A 14,703-nucleotide genomic window follows, 5' to 3' on the forward strand; every position below is an offset into this window, starting at 1 on the left:
ATGTAATTTAAAAATAGTTGTCAAAAATCAAAATTACCAAAATTATCAATATTAAAAAATTTAAAAAATATCAAATATAATAAAATATTTCGATTATAAAACATGTAATCGTTTTTGTAGTTTCAAAAAAAGTATCCAACAATAATAAATTAAAAATTATATGAAGGGCTTTAATACATAAAAAAAAAAAAAAAAATTATTAAACAAAATGTAATAGATATATAATATGATAAAAGCACTAAATATTTATGAGGCTAACATCCTCTTATAAAGCAAATCAATATATCCTTATGGAATCTAATTCTACAAAAGAGACATTAATTTATAAAATCACAAACAATCTTGATTCAAACATGATCATGAGCAACACTCAAATCAGATGACCAACTCTAACCCTCTTTTGTTCCCTCCATTCCCACTCTATTCATCTTCTTAATCTTCTGTTTAATCTAATCTTGTCACCACAGCTTAAACCACAACAATGGCGTATATCTTCAATCTTCATCTTCTTTCCCTCTTTCTGTCATTCACTTTCGCCATTGCTACTTTCTCCACCAGAGACGCCGCCGTCCTCCTCCGCGTCAAGAACACCCAGCTCGAAGACCCAGATGGCTTTCTCAACGACTGGGACGATTCCATTACCCCCTGTAACTGGACTACCATTACTTGCAATAATCACACACTTGATATTGTTTCAATCGACTTCTCCGATTTTGGGAGTCTCGCCGGACCTTTCCCGGCGGACTTCTGTAGGATTCCGACACTGCGTTACCTCAGCATCGGGAACAACTGCTTCAATGGTAGCATCTCTCCCGCCTCTTTCTCTCTATGTTCTCATGTTACATTTTTAAATCTCTCCAGCAATTACTTCGTCGGGAAATTACCGGAGTTTCAGCCCAGATTTGTTAACTTGACTGTTCTTGACGTTTCATACAACAATTTCACCGGCGAGATTCCGGCGAGTATTGGTGATTCATTGTTGCTTCAAGTTATGAACTTCTCCGCGAATCTACTCTCTGGTGCACTCCCGGAATCTTTAACGAATCTCACGGAGTTGACAACATTTTTAGCGCCGGAGAATCCATCTTTATCAGGCCGGTTGCCGGAAAATATCGGGCGTCTCAAGAAACTTGAAACTTTCAGAATTTCAAACACCCAACTCTCTGGCGAAATACCCGATTCGATCGGAGATCTTTCCTCCATCAAAAGTATCGATCTTTCCACAAACTCTCTCACCGGCGGCATTCCAGATAGCATCGGACGTTTGAAAAGTATCGAACATCTCTGGCTCTACGACAATAAATTATCCGGTGAGCTACCGGATGTGTTTGGGAACTTAACTTCTCTTCTACAGTTCGATGCTTCTCTGAACGACTTCACCGGTAAACTACCAACCAGTCTCGCCGGTTTACATCTCCAGTCACTAGCCGTTAATGACAACAATCTTGAAGGTGAAATCCCGACGATTCTTTCTTCAAATCCGATGCTTACCCAGTTGAAGCTCTTCCGCAACAAATTTTCCGGTGGGTTACCGGAATCTTTGGGTGAAAATTCCGATTTGGAAGAGTTTGATGTCTCCGACAACCAACTTCAAGGTCCATTGCCTCCGAATCTTTGTTCCAAGAAGAAGCTTCAGAAATTCATATGTTTTAACAACAGATTTTCCGGTGACTTCCCTGTGTCATGTGGCGATTGCAAATCTATATTTTATGTTCGTATATCTAACAATGAATTATCCGGCGAGATTCCGTCGAGCTTCTGGAGTTCATCTGCACTTCAATTCATCGACGTTAGTAACAATAAATTCAGGGGATCACTTCCGGATTCAATCTCTCGTTCCAAAATCATACAGGGATTAGTCATCTCCGGCAATGGTTTCTCCGGTGATTTACCGGCGGGGATATGCAGATTAGAGGAGATCGTAGAGATGGATTTAAGAAATAATCAGTTTTCCGGTGGATTGCCGCCATGTTTGACCAATTTGAAGAAGTTAGAAAAGCTTAATCTTCAATCAAACGAGTTCACAGGTGAAATCCCAAATGCTGTGAGCTCTTGGACTCATCTTTCGAGTTTGAACATTTCAAACAATAAGTTAAGTGGGGTGATCCCGAATGAAATCGGGAATTTACCCTCACTTAACTATCTGGATCTTGCCGGAAATTCGATTTCCGGCAAGATCCCGGATTCATTGAGTCATCTCAAACTCAATATCCTGAATCTTTCTGATAACAATCTCGAAGGAAAAATACCAACAGGTTTAGATTCCGAAGTTTTTGCTTCAAGCTTAATAGGTAACCCTAAACTATGTAGTCAAGATCTTAAGCCATTCCCTCGTTGCCATAAGACAAAATCCGCAAGCTATTATGTGGTTGCTATTCTATCTGGATTAGCTTTCTTTCTTATCGTATCGCTTCTTTGGCTTCTTATCAAGGCAAAGTTGTTGCGTCGGAATACGAGTTTATGGAAGATCACATCATTCCAACGAGTTGGGTTCAAAGAACAAGACGTTTTGGCATCATTATCGGAGAGCAACGTCATTGGAATGGGTGGTTCCGGAAAGGTATATAGAGTGACACTCAAAACCGGACAAACGGTGGCGGTCAAGAAGCTATACGGAGTTCACCGGAGTCCGGAAACGGAATCCGAATTCCGGTCGGAAATGGAGACGTTAGGTTTGATTCGGCATAAGAACATCGTGAAGCTTTTGTTTGCTAGTGTTGGGGAGGATTTTAGGGCTTTGGTTTACGAGTACATGGAGAATGGTAGTTTAGGTGATATGTTACATGTAGACCCGAAAGGCGGGTATTTGTTGGATTGGAGTAAACGATTTGAGATTGCCCTTGGAGCCGCACAAGGGTTGGCGTATTTGCATCATGATTGTGTGCCTTCTATTGTGCATCGAGATGTTAAGTCGAATAATATTTTGTTGGATGAAGAGCTAAGACCACGTGTTGCGGATTTCGGTCTAGCCAAGAGCTTGCAAATTGAAGTGAAAGAGAGTGATGGAGCCATGTCTCGTATCGCGGGTTCCTATGGTTACATCGCACCAGGTGATTTTCTTTTTGCTCCTCATTTTGTTATTTTTTGTTTTCTAGGTCTTGTTTATTATGTAAGACACGGCACGACACGACAGAACATGACAGTCAATGTTTGGTATGTCAATTGGGACCAAGACACGACAAGATAGGACACAACATGACAGTCAATTTGCTAGTGACCTCTTCCTCATTTTGCATTCGTGAAAAAGACGTAAACACCCTTCTCAACCCTATCAATGAATATAGGTTTAAAAAACTTGATCAATCCCATACCGTTATGTCGACACATTTTGTATAACAAACGCAGCCTAAACGAAGCATTAGGCTGCGTCTGTTACACATGATCAATGAGACTAGACCGAACATCACAACTTTTTTAGGGATGTTTTTAATGATACGATGACAGGGTATTCACGTGTTTTACACCGACAATAATCCAAGAGTCTCCTAATTGACATTTGTCATAGTCTCAACGTAATGCATGTCAAAGACACTACAACCTGTGTTATTCTACGTAACAAACAGGCCCTTATATTGAAAACTAGTTTTATTCTAACGTTGGTTTGTATTGTAGAGTATGCATACACGATGAAAGTTACCGAAAAATGTGACGTATACAGTTTTGGGGTTGTGCTAATGGAACTAGTAACTGGCAAGAGGCCGAATGATGCGTCTTTTGATGAAAACAAGGACATAGTGAAGTGGGTAACCGAGGTTGCTCTATGTGGTGAGGGTGGATGGAAAGACTCGGATCAACTTATAGATCCTAAGATGAACTGTTCAAGCCATGATTATGAAGAAATTGGGATGGTGTTGAATGTAGCCCTTCAGTGTACTTCGGCTTTCCCACTTAATAGACCATCTATGAGAAGAGTTGTTGAGTTGCTCAAAGGCCAATCTTCGACACCTTCAAAATAGTTGTGTTATAAATATGCAGTTTTTTGTTCTCTTAGCGACAAAGTGTATAGCTTTTAGTTGAGGTTGCTGCATAGTGTATTTTTATTAAATCTGGCAGTTTGTTGTGTTTCAAATGATAATGTTTTATAGATCAGTTCTTAGATTTTTGCGTTAGTAACATAGTTAATGTCAAGTGATTTAAGATCTTATGATAATTTTCAGGATATTAATTAGAATGTTTAAGTTTAGATATTTTTAGCAGATGAGATTATCGTTCATGCCGTTACAAAAAAATTATATATTGTTGATCCTAAAGAAACTATTTGAAAGAATAATTCTCACTTATTCTTGATCATATATGAAGTGATTATTCTAAAACAATTAATTTATTTCAAAAAAAAAACAATTATAATTATATCTATTTAAATCTAAACTAAAACACAATTGAGAATGTAGAGAATAGTTAACCGTTAACGTATTCCGTAATGACACTATGTGTTATTGCAACTCACAGTTTGCCTTGGTGTGTAGCCCAGCCCATTATTCTTTGGGAAAATACCACTAATAGCCAAAAAATAGGGTAAATTCATAAATTTAGTCACAAAAAACGATTTTTTCAGATATAGTCACGCATTCCGCAGAGGGCCCTCCGTGAACCTCCGCGGAACCATGAATTCTCCGTGAAGCGAGGGTAAATTGGTAATTTCCACCCTATTTTTTTTGAGAAAAACTAAGGGTCCCCTCTTTTGGTCCCCAATGTCCCCGTTGCTCCGCATCGGTTGTTCCGAACCCTCCAAAATTTGATCGAGGAATTAGAATCCGGCGAGGACTTCAACTCCGGCGACGACTTCAACCCCGGCGACAACTTCAACTCCGGCGAAAACAAGTCGCAGAGGTGTTTCCTTCACCGATGGACCCCGAATTCCCCGATGGAGGATGGATACGGTTCCCGGGTATTTTCTCTCATTCTCATCTCATTGTTAATGTCGAATACGATTCAAATTAGAGGAAAACGAATTTGATTACATTGAAAATTGAAAATGTATACAGATTTAGGATTTTTAGGTTTACAGAACTATGATTCAAATTGGGAATGATCCATTCCGCGGAGGGTTACGTCAATCCGCAGAAGAGGCTCCGCGGAGTGATGTGTTCCCTCCGCGGAATGTTTTAATCGAACAAATCATAACTCCGCGTTGGCTAGAGGTCACACCGCGGAATGACCTCTGGTCTCCGCGGAGTGATGGTTTTTGAACAATTTTTATTTTTATGCTTTTAAATATGTTGCTATTTATCAATTAGTAATGTTTTAAATGAAATAATAATTTTTTTTGTTGTATAGCACGAAGATCTCAATCAAAAAACAGTGTTATCTTTGAAAGGCGTGGTGGGGACTATGATTAAAAAGTATTTTCCGCGCCTAACACAATCACAACGAGTATTATTCGAAGCTTCCCCCTTTGGAATATTCTAAGGAATGCATATCCCACATGGTGATCCATTACTTGTGCATATGATGATGTTGCATGAAGTTAGGTCTCAACAAATATTTGAAATGGGGAGGTTTATGTTTGATATACAGGGGATCCAATTGGATTTTGGTGAAAATGAATATATTTTGATTTGTGGTTTAAAAGTTGGTCCTTATGTGGATTTACTCCACGATGAAAAGGGCCAGTCAAATTCACAACTCCGTGCTCGGTTGTTCCCTGATATTTCTGATTCACGTTTGCGGCTGAAAGATTTAGAAGACTTGATTATGTCCCCGAATTATTCAACACTACAAGATGAAGATGCTGTGATGCTTATCCAGCTTGTTTTTATGTTGAAGGGTCTACACGGACGGGACGTTAAAACGGGCATTCATGCAGCAGTATACAAGTTTGCTGATAATATAGATGATTGGAACACGTATTACATTTAAAACATGTATTCCCTTAGTAGTATGCAATGCATTAATTATAATTAATAAATTAAAAATTGCAAGTTTGCATGGGGTACGTATTTCTGGAAATATACTTCGCGTATGATGCATGGAATGTTTGAGAAAATAGAAGAGTTTTGAGAATTCAAGCAGGCGAATCCTAAATCGAAGAAAGGACACAAGTATATCGTTCCTGGTTTTATGCTTCCGTTTAAGGTTACTTTCTAATACATTTTAATAGTTATCATTGTTTAGTTTTATATACTATAAAAATTTGAACTTCGTTTTGTAATATATAATAAGTTTGTATCATGACTTTTTTTTTCATAGATATGGATTTTGGAGACGTTCCCAGATGCAACCATGTTTTATATACGCACGCCGACAGAATTGCCACGGATGAGGGCGTGGAGAAGTAAAACACCGTTAAATTGGGATCAATGTTGTCGAATAATGAATGTGTCTGTGGTATGGTTTTTATATTAAGAATCATTTATATTTACAAATTTCAATGTATTTGATTACATTGAACTAACAATCTGATTTTTTTCAGCCTAACAAACAACCTATTAATGTCGTGGCAAACCCAGAGGAGCTGATGTCGCCGTTTTATGTTCGTTATGTCAATAGGACTCTTAACCCTGTAGAGTCTCCCCCACGGCAAAATAGTCCTGTTCAAAATAATCTACCTCATGTTGACTCGCCTGCTCGAAGAAGGATGTACAAGTCCGAAATAGAAACATCTGCAACTGAATTTGCCACAAATGCTTCTTCCTCGCAACATCTTGAAACAAGTTATATGTCAAACGACACATCAAGATTGGTAAAGAAGAAGAAGACGAGCACAAAGGCATTAGTGAAGCGTCTCATAGGCGTTGTGGCAGACTTAAGTTCTAAAGTAGATCGTGTATTACACAAAAAAGATGTACCAGACACAAATGTTGAACCAGACAGAGGGTTTCGAGAGGAGGAAGAGATGATAAATGAAGAGGAGGAAGAAAAATATCACCATGATACATATTTTGACTATGATGATATCAGTACTGATGGTTTGGAGGGGAAACTTGGGCCTACACCTACGCATGTTGAGAAATCATCGGACGTGGGTGAAGATCACACAAAAGAAATGACTCCTATTGGTAGGGCGCAACGAAAGAGGGGTGTTCCATGGTTTCAGCAGACTCCGTTCACAGTGGTACAAAACTCATATTTTAAATTTGATATATTTTTAGAATATTAACGTACTGATAATTATTTAACATGTTAATTTTTTAGTTGCAATCCACAACAAAAGTGAAGAAAATCAGCAAACCAAAGAATAAAAAAAGTGGTGAAGAGTCCTGAAAAACCAAATGAAGACATTGTGAATGAAGAGAGTAATGATGTTTCAAATCATTTGTTGCTCGACAGTGTTGAAGCTGCCAGTACGTTGAGTTTTTGGAAAGAATGGAATTCGATCTCTTCCAACCTAAACACTAAGCATAGGCTGCATATGCTCACACTAGATATCAACTTTTGGTCGAGGTTACTTGCAGTTACTGACGCTGGGTGGTTAATTTCTTTGGTAACATTCGTTAAATATAATTTTAACTACAATTTTAGACGATAATTTATATAAAAAACTATAACATTTTTATCTTAAAATGTACAACATATTGCGTTATGGGGTGCCTTTAGGAATATTGCAAATGGTGTCGGAGGCCATCCTAAATGGAAGGATGTGGATAAGGTTAGTTAAGTTTATTAATTATTTATTTTATATAGGAAACGAATTAATGACTATTAAATTTGTTTTTGTTTGCAGGTTCTATTCCCCATAAACGTTCCTCATGCCAATTGGTTTTTGGCAGTGCTACATTTAGATATTTGGAAAGTACACATTTATGATTTAGCACGATGTATGAATTACTTCACAAAGTACTTGGCTGATGGAGAATTCAAAAGTTTAGGGGATAGTATAATTGAAGAGCTAGATGCGATTGACTACTGGAAGGATTTCCCCGATGGACACAAAGACAACGCAGTTGTGGAATTTATTGATATTGTAGATGCGCCACAACAAGAATATATTGTTGATAGAGGGGATTGTGGAGTATTTATAAGCATGTTTATGGAAATGATTGCTTCGGGGGTACCGGTGAAAAGTGATAAGCCACGTAGAGATGCGGGATTTCTCTGCAGAAATAGGATGACAAATATTATTTGGGATACTAAATAACTTGATGTTTGGAAGTTTGTATACATTATTATGAAATACTTGTTTTTAGTAGTTTTGTTTAATATAAACAATTTTTGTATCATATATTTTTCGAAACATAATTCACATGGTATGAAATACAAACATTTGAAATAAGATAATAACATTACAGAAAACATTACAAACAAAAGATGAGCGACTAACAAACATTACATAGAACATTACGAATAAAAGAGTTGTCTACATGAAAAAGGGTTTATTTCTAACCAGATTCCAAACATCCGTATACTCGAACTCAGTTTCATCAAACTGGCATAGGTAATATCCGTTCACGTATTCAAGAGGTTCTTCATCATCAGCATTAGAGCATCGCATTTTCTCATAATTGTAGCATCGATTGTACCATGTGACTTTAGTCTTTAAATCCATCCATTTACTAACAATATCAGGTTTTATTCGTTCTTGTCCTCGTCCCACCTTATAGTTGAACAAAGCTACTAAGCGGGAGCATTCATCACCGAGAAGGCAATTAAGGGGAGCCATTACCGGCAGATGCTCGTAAATGGTAATCCAACATCGTGTTAGGACCAACACCTCTGTTGTCGTCCACGGAGCAGATGCATTTGTTGGAGCAGACGCATTAGACAGATTAGTTGCATTTGAAGATGTTGGTACATTGGATGCCATTTTGTGAATTGATCCCTTACCTCTAATTCGGACGTATAGATACGTGTTTAGTATATATATATATATATATATATATATATATATATATATATATATATATATATATATATATATATATATATATATATAAAGATAGGTAACGCGGACTGACCATTCGCTCTACGGACTGACAAGTCAGTAATGCGGACTGACAAGTCAGTAGCGCGGACTGACCATTCGCTTTGCGGACTGACAAGTCAGTAGCGCGGACTGACAAGTCAGTAGCACGGACTGACAAGTCAGTAACGCGGACTGACCATTCGCTTTGCGGAGTTGAAGGGTCTATATATTATCATGGATGATTGTCGGATATTTGCGGACTGTCATGTCTATATAAAACGACAAACAATAATGTATCACTTCATCAAAGGTATTTTAGTTCATGTACTTTGTATGTTTTACAATGGGTTCAAACCGATGGACAGGTAATGAGTATTTGCTTCTAACTCGTGCATATATTAATGTCAAAGAGAACACCAATTTCGAGGATAGAATGTTTTATGTCCTATTAACGAATATCTTCAACAATGACGCTGAAACCACCATACAAAATCATCACAGCACGCTTGATATAGCTGCAAAATGGTATGAATTGAAAACATAAGTTGTGTTATTCAACGATCTTTATAATAAGATTGAAGACGATAGTGTGAATGATACTGAGGAAGACATCTTGGAGGCGGCTAAAGAAGAATACAAATTGATATGTGCATAATTAGTTAATTATTTAACATACATTTTTATTCATTTTTAACTAATTATGTGTATAATGTGGACAAAAGGTACTTAATATTGTTTAAATTTTGTTTTCAGTCCAAAAGACATGCTTAGGAGTGAAAGGGATCAAGGGGAAGCAATTAGAGACCAAAGAATGAAGATTGAGGGACAAAAGCTTTCTTACTCGGCGAGTTCTCGAGCCTACTCGGCGAGTACACTTGAATATTCCAGAAGATAAGTCAAGACTCCTGATTTGAGACGGATAACTAGAACCTACTCGGCGAGTTGGGTCTGCTACTCGCCGAGTACACCTTGTTCTGAGATAATTATAAAAACTGAGCCTTTATCCGATTGGAATACTTTTCTGGCGATTTTTTGGAGATTCATCTGCGATTGGAGAACCCTTGAAGGCGTTGAGGAACTCTAATCTTCAATCTCTTTAAGAATCAAGGCAACTAGGTTAATCATTCCACTTAGCTTTAGGAATTAAGTATGTTTAGCTTAGTTAAATATGTTTTTGTGTTTGTTTTTACTGCAACTATGAGCTAAATACGTTTTTGTTTCTGTTTGGGGAATACCAAGTAACTCCTATGGTTTAATTCTTAGCTTTTGATTGATTTTTTATTGGTGATTTATTAAATTAAGTTTGTTAAAGAACCTTATGCATTAATCACAACTATTTTCTATTAATTGGAAGACAATTAAGCTGCATGAACATCTCTTAGTTGTTAACCTCATATGCCTATGTGAACACTTAATCATATGCTTAGGAATAATGAATATGAAACTAAGATTAACAAGATAATTGGTAGATTAATGTGTGAGCTTGTTTGAGAAACCAACAAACAAGAGGTTAATTGAACCACCAATTTGATTAACCACTACAAATCTTATTTAATCCAAATCATTAATCTAGGGAATTAATTAGTTTAAACACTTGATCACCGCTTGAATTAATTGATTGTCTAAGGGTTAGGAGTAATGAACATGAACCTAACCACTATAGTTGGTAGCCAATAACAATTAATCTATTATAAATTCAAAATAACCATAGGAGTGAATTGGTTGAACCTAAATAGAAATATCTTTATCAAATTTGGTGAATTAGTTGTTTGCTTTAGTTACTTAGTTAATTAAGTGTTTTTGTGGTGTGTTTAAGTTTCTAGTCTTGCAAAACTAGAGAAAAAAAACCTTTTACTTTCATTATTTGTGTAGTTAAAATTAGCCATTAGTTTAATTTTCCCGTTCCCTGAGTTCGATACCCTACTTATCCAACTATACCACTAAAAGACAGGTTCACTGCCTTTGTGTGCTAAATTTATTAATAAAAAGTAAGAATAAAACAAGTGCATTTTACACATCACAAATCCATTAGCAACGGACAGAGTTTCGAGTTTGAAGGCCCTTGGAATCTTTTGAAGATTTCCCGTTTTTTTAATTAGTATTGCGTTTTGTATTGTTCTTGTATTGGTTTATTTATATCTAATATGGTATTTATCCTTTATTTTTTGAAAATTAATTCACCAACAAATGTTACGAAACCATACATTCAAATAACATAATCTGACTACGTGGACTGTCAAATAAGTTACGCGTACTGACAAGTCATTTACGTGGACTGACAAGTAAGTTCTGCGGAATAATGTATACTAATTCCTTATAAATTGGACAACAATGACGAAAATTTACAAGGTGTCAAAAGTTGTGAAAATGAGTTTAGACAATCAGGTATTAAGGAAAAGTTTCTCCAGCCTACCGACTTTTTTCCATAATCTGCAAAGAACCAATCCTAATACCTTTACATACATTACGAAATATCAGTACAATCGTTTCCAAATTTTTTTCGTGACATTGGGATGCGTGGTATGTAATCCCTTATAGTAAATAAAGATTTAGTTATTTCAAGTTGTTAGATGCCTAATATTCTTATGTTGACTTATAGATTCGTACGTTTCTCACGTCTATGATACCAATCATATTCGTTGGTCAAGTACCTCTAATTGAGGCGTATGTAAGATCCATGTACATTGTTGTTGCTTTAGATGAAAATCATGAACCCCTTCTCATAGCGTTTGCTTTGGGAACCACAAACAGTGACAATTCAAGGTTATGGTTCATGAGGAGGCTTAAAGAATGTTTAGGTGACAATACAGAAGTTGGTTTCATAAGCCATATGTCTGATTCTATAGACTTTGCAGTTCAAAGAGTCTACCCTGATTCATATCATGGCTATTGTTGTAAAAATATAGCCGAGAAAATACGCGCTTCCATCGGAAGCAATACAGTCGTAGAGCAGTTGTTCTGGAAGATTTGTAAAGCGTATAATTTATCTCATTTTTGTGCATGTTTGAACAACTTAAAAAATGATGTTAATGTGAATGATCTTCATTGGCTTGACAATATTCCCATTGCAAAATGGGTACATGCTTGTTTTCCAAGAGTACGTTTCAATGTTAAATTCATTGACATTCCCGATGTTGTCAATTGGTTTAAAACAAATACGCATGAGTTTCCAATAACAACAATCATTGAAATGGTCCATGACTCGATACAAGCAGTGTATCTTCAACGTGCTGCGTTTGGAGGTAATTATAAGTTATTACATCACTCAAATGGTGAATTGATATGTTATTATATGTTATGACATCATAATTTTTGTTTTTTGATTCAGTTCATTTCACAGGGGATTTTTCATAGTATTCTAACCCCTTATGCACTTAAGGTGATTCATAAAAGATTTATCCACTCGGATGGTTGTAGGATTACATATATTGTTGGCGATAGATATGAAGTGACTAAGTATTCAAGAACCGAATCTGTCCAATTAGACCGTGGTATTTGTAGTTACGGTAAATGGAAAAAATGCGGTATACCTTGTGAGCATGCTATAGCTTCACTCAAAGATTCGAAATTGCAGAAATCCATCAAATGGTAAATTTAAAGTTAAGTACAGCGGTGTATCGAAATGCTTATCAAACTGAGACGGTCAATCCTATTTCAAAACTTAGGCATTGGGAAATACCAGATGAAAGTGTTGTGGTCTTACCTCCACGACAATTAAATTGAACTGTATTGTATGGATCACAACGAATATTAGTTTGTATTCAGTTCTATGTTAACCGTAGTTGTAATGGTTTGTTGTCGTTCTTTATTTTTTAATAAAAAATGTTTACCTTTAAATAAATAATTGTATTCCCATAATTGTAATGTATGGATGACAACGACTAGACAAACAGCTCTGCGGACTGACAAACATTATTGCGAACTGACAAAAACCTCTGTGGACTGACAACAGCTCTCTGCGGAGTGGAAGGGACTATATATAGTCATGGATGGTAGATGGATTTTTGGTGTAGAGTTATAAATTCTTTTAAAATTTAAAATGAGTTCGTCTTCAACTTTGTATATTTTCTCGTGCAATGAAGTTGATTGTTTCTATTGTGATCCGATCGACCCTTTTGTTGCCCCATCACCAGATTTAAGAGAGCCATACATGTCGGAGGGTACTTTGAAACAACTAGAATGGGCTGAAGAACAAAAAAAAAGATAAATACTCATCTTGAGCTCTCACTGAACGTCATGACCTTATTGCGGCTGAGTGCAAAGATGTTGAGGAAAGGATGGCGATTACTAAAAAAATGAAAGATCATGAAGAATGGATTAAAAAAAGCTAAGAAGAATATCAAACTGTTTGAAAAATGGCTTGCTGATAACGATGCAGAAATGCTATAACTTGGTAGGCAAAAGGACCGTATGGAAGATAAAATAAGAATTAGGGATGACTACATAACAATGGAGAAAAAAAAGTATCCTTTGCAATTCCCTTAAGTTAATTATTATTCTTGTACATTTACTATATGTTTCTGGTTTGTTGAATGTATTATCTTCGAGTATTAGTTATTATTCTACTAGTAATTATGCACTAATATAATCATAATATTACCCATCATCTTTAAAATAAACACACCATTTCAAAGTACACAAATTAATTTCCTCTAAAACAAAACACAGTTAACTATAAATACAACATCAATCATTCAAATCAAACGTTGAACAATAGTCTTCTCTTTGCGTCCCACTCGTCCAACGTGTCTCTTGTGTCCCGTGCGTCTCTAGCGTCTCCTGAGTCCCTTCTGTCCCTTTCCATTTCCTTTTTGTGTTACTACCTGTAGCCTTTTTTATTTCTTTGGGACCAATGTCGGACAAATCACTGCATTATGTGTTGTACTATCACATCTACTACACCTTCTTACTATAGGTTCCTCACCTTGTGACGGGATACGATTTCTGTTTCTCGGTCTACCAGCTTGACATGTATCCATTATCGGGGGTTTAACAACCAACATCTCAGAAGGAATCTCCCAATCACACCGTTCTGGAAGGGGGTAAACTGGCTCCTCGTACGTACTTCGGTACGTTTCCATTTTGTAAGCATCTATAGCCAGATGTCCGAAGTTAGTTTTTTTCAAGTGCTTCAAGACCATTATGACATGACCACAAGGCAACCTAGTTCCTTCCCAATATTTGCATGTACAAGTCTCTTGCCTCAGATCAGCTATGTCACTATGTTTGAAATCATGAACTTGATATATTGCATCTGAAACACCAAAAACGGACCATCCTGTCGTACGCTCTTCATTTTTACTAACTACTTTTTCAGCCCACTCGGTTAGCACTGTTGAACGTTTCCCTATAAAGAAGATATATATAATTAACTAATTATTCGACCTAATTAAAGTGAAAATTAAATTCATACCTCCTTCGATGCGACGCTTGTAACACCACTCCTATGAAAGACGACGGAAGAACTCAAGAAGGGGTATTATAGGCATCTTCCTTGCATCTACAGATAAAGCATTCATGGACTCTGCACTGTTCGGGGTCATGTAATCGTAACGTTTCGACGGCGAATATGCTCTATTCCATTTAGCACGGGGAATTTCACTTAGATATGTTGCTACTTGCGGCCTAGTAGAACTGAATCTATACCACAATTCTTCAAAAACATTTCTTTTGTAAGCTTTCACAAGCCTCCAAAACAACACTTTTGTTTTATCATTTTTCCCAAACCTATGTGCTATGTTTCCTAGTAGATGAAAAGCACACAAGCCATGATGAGCATGTGGAAAAACATTTTCAATACTAATCCGAATTGCATCGGCCCTATCGGTTACAAAAGTCAATTCTTGACAATCACCAACACA

At 36.6% G+C, this 14,703-nt stretch overlaps 1 protein-coding gene across 1 annotated transcript; it reads left to right on the plus strand.

The window, feature by feature from the left end:
- Nucleotides 1-337: 337 nt before the first annotated feature.
- HSL2 (HAESA-like 2) lies at nucleotides 338-4,109 on the plus strand. The gene is made up of 2 exons (XM_079031214.1): nucleotides 338-3,050; nucleotides 3,613-4,109. Exons 1-2 carry the CDS (start codon nucleotides 482-484, stop codon nucleotides 3,954-3,956), a joined length of 2,913 nt encoding a protein of 970 aa, XP_078887340.1. The 5' UTR covers nucleotides 338-481; the 3' UTR covers nucleotides 3,957-4,109.
- The last annotated feature ends 10,594 nt before the right edge of the window (nucleotides 4,110-14,703 follow it).

The sequence above is a fragment of the Lactuca serriola genome, chromosome 3, assembly GCF_051521515.1.
Source record: "Lactuca serriola cultivar US96UC23 chromosome 3, Lser_US96UC23_V15, whole genome shotgun sequence".
NCBI classification, from domain to species: Eukaryota; Viridiplantae; Streptophyta; class Magnoliopsida; order Asterales; family Asteraceae; genus Lactuca; species Lactuca serriola.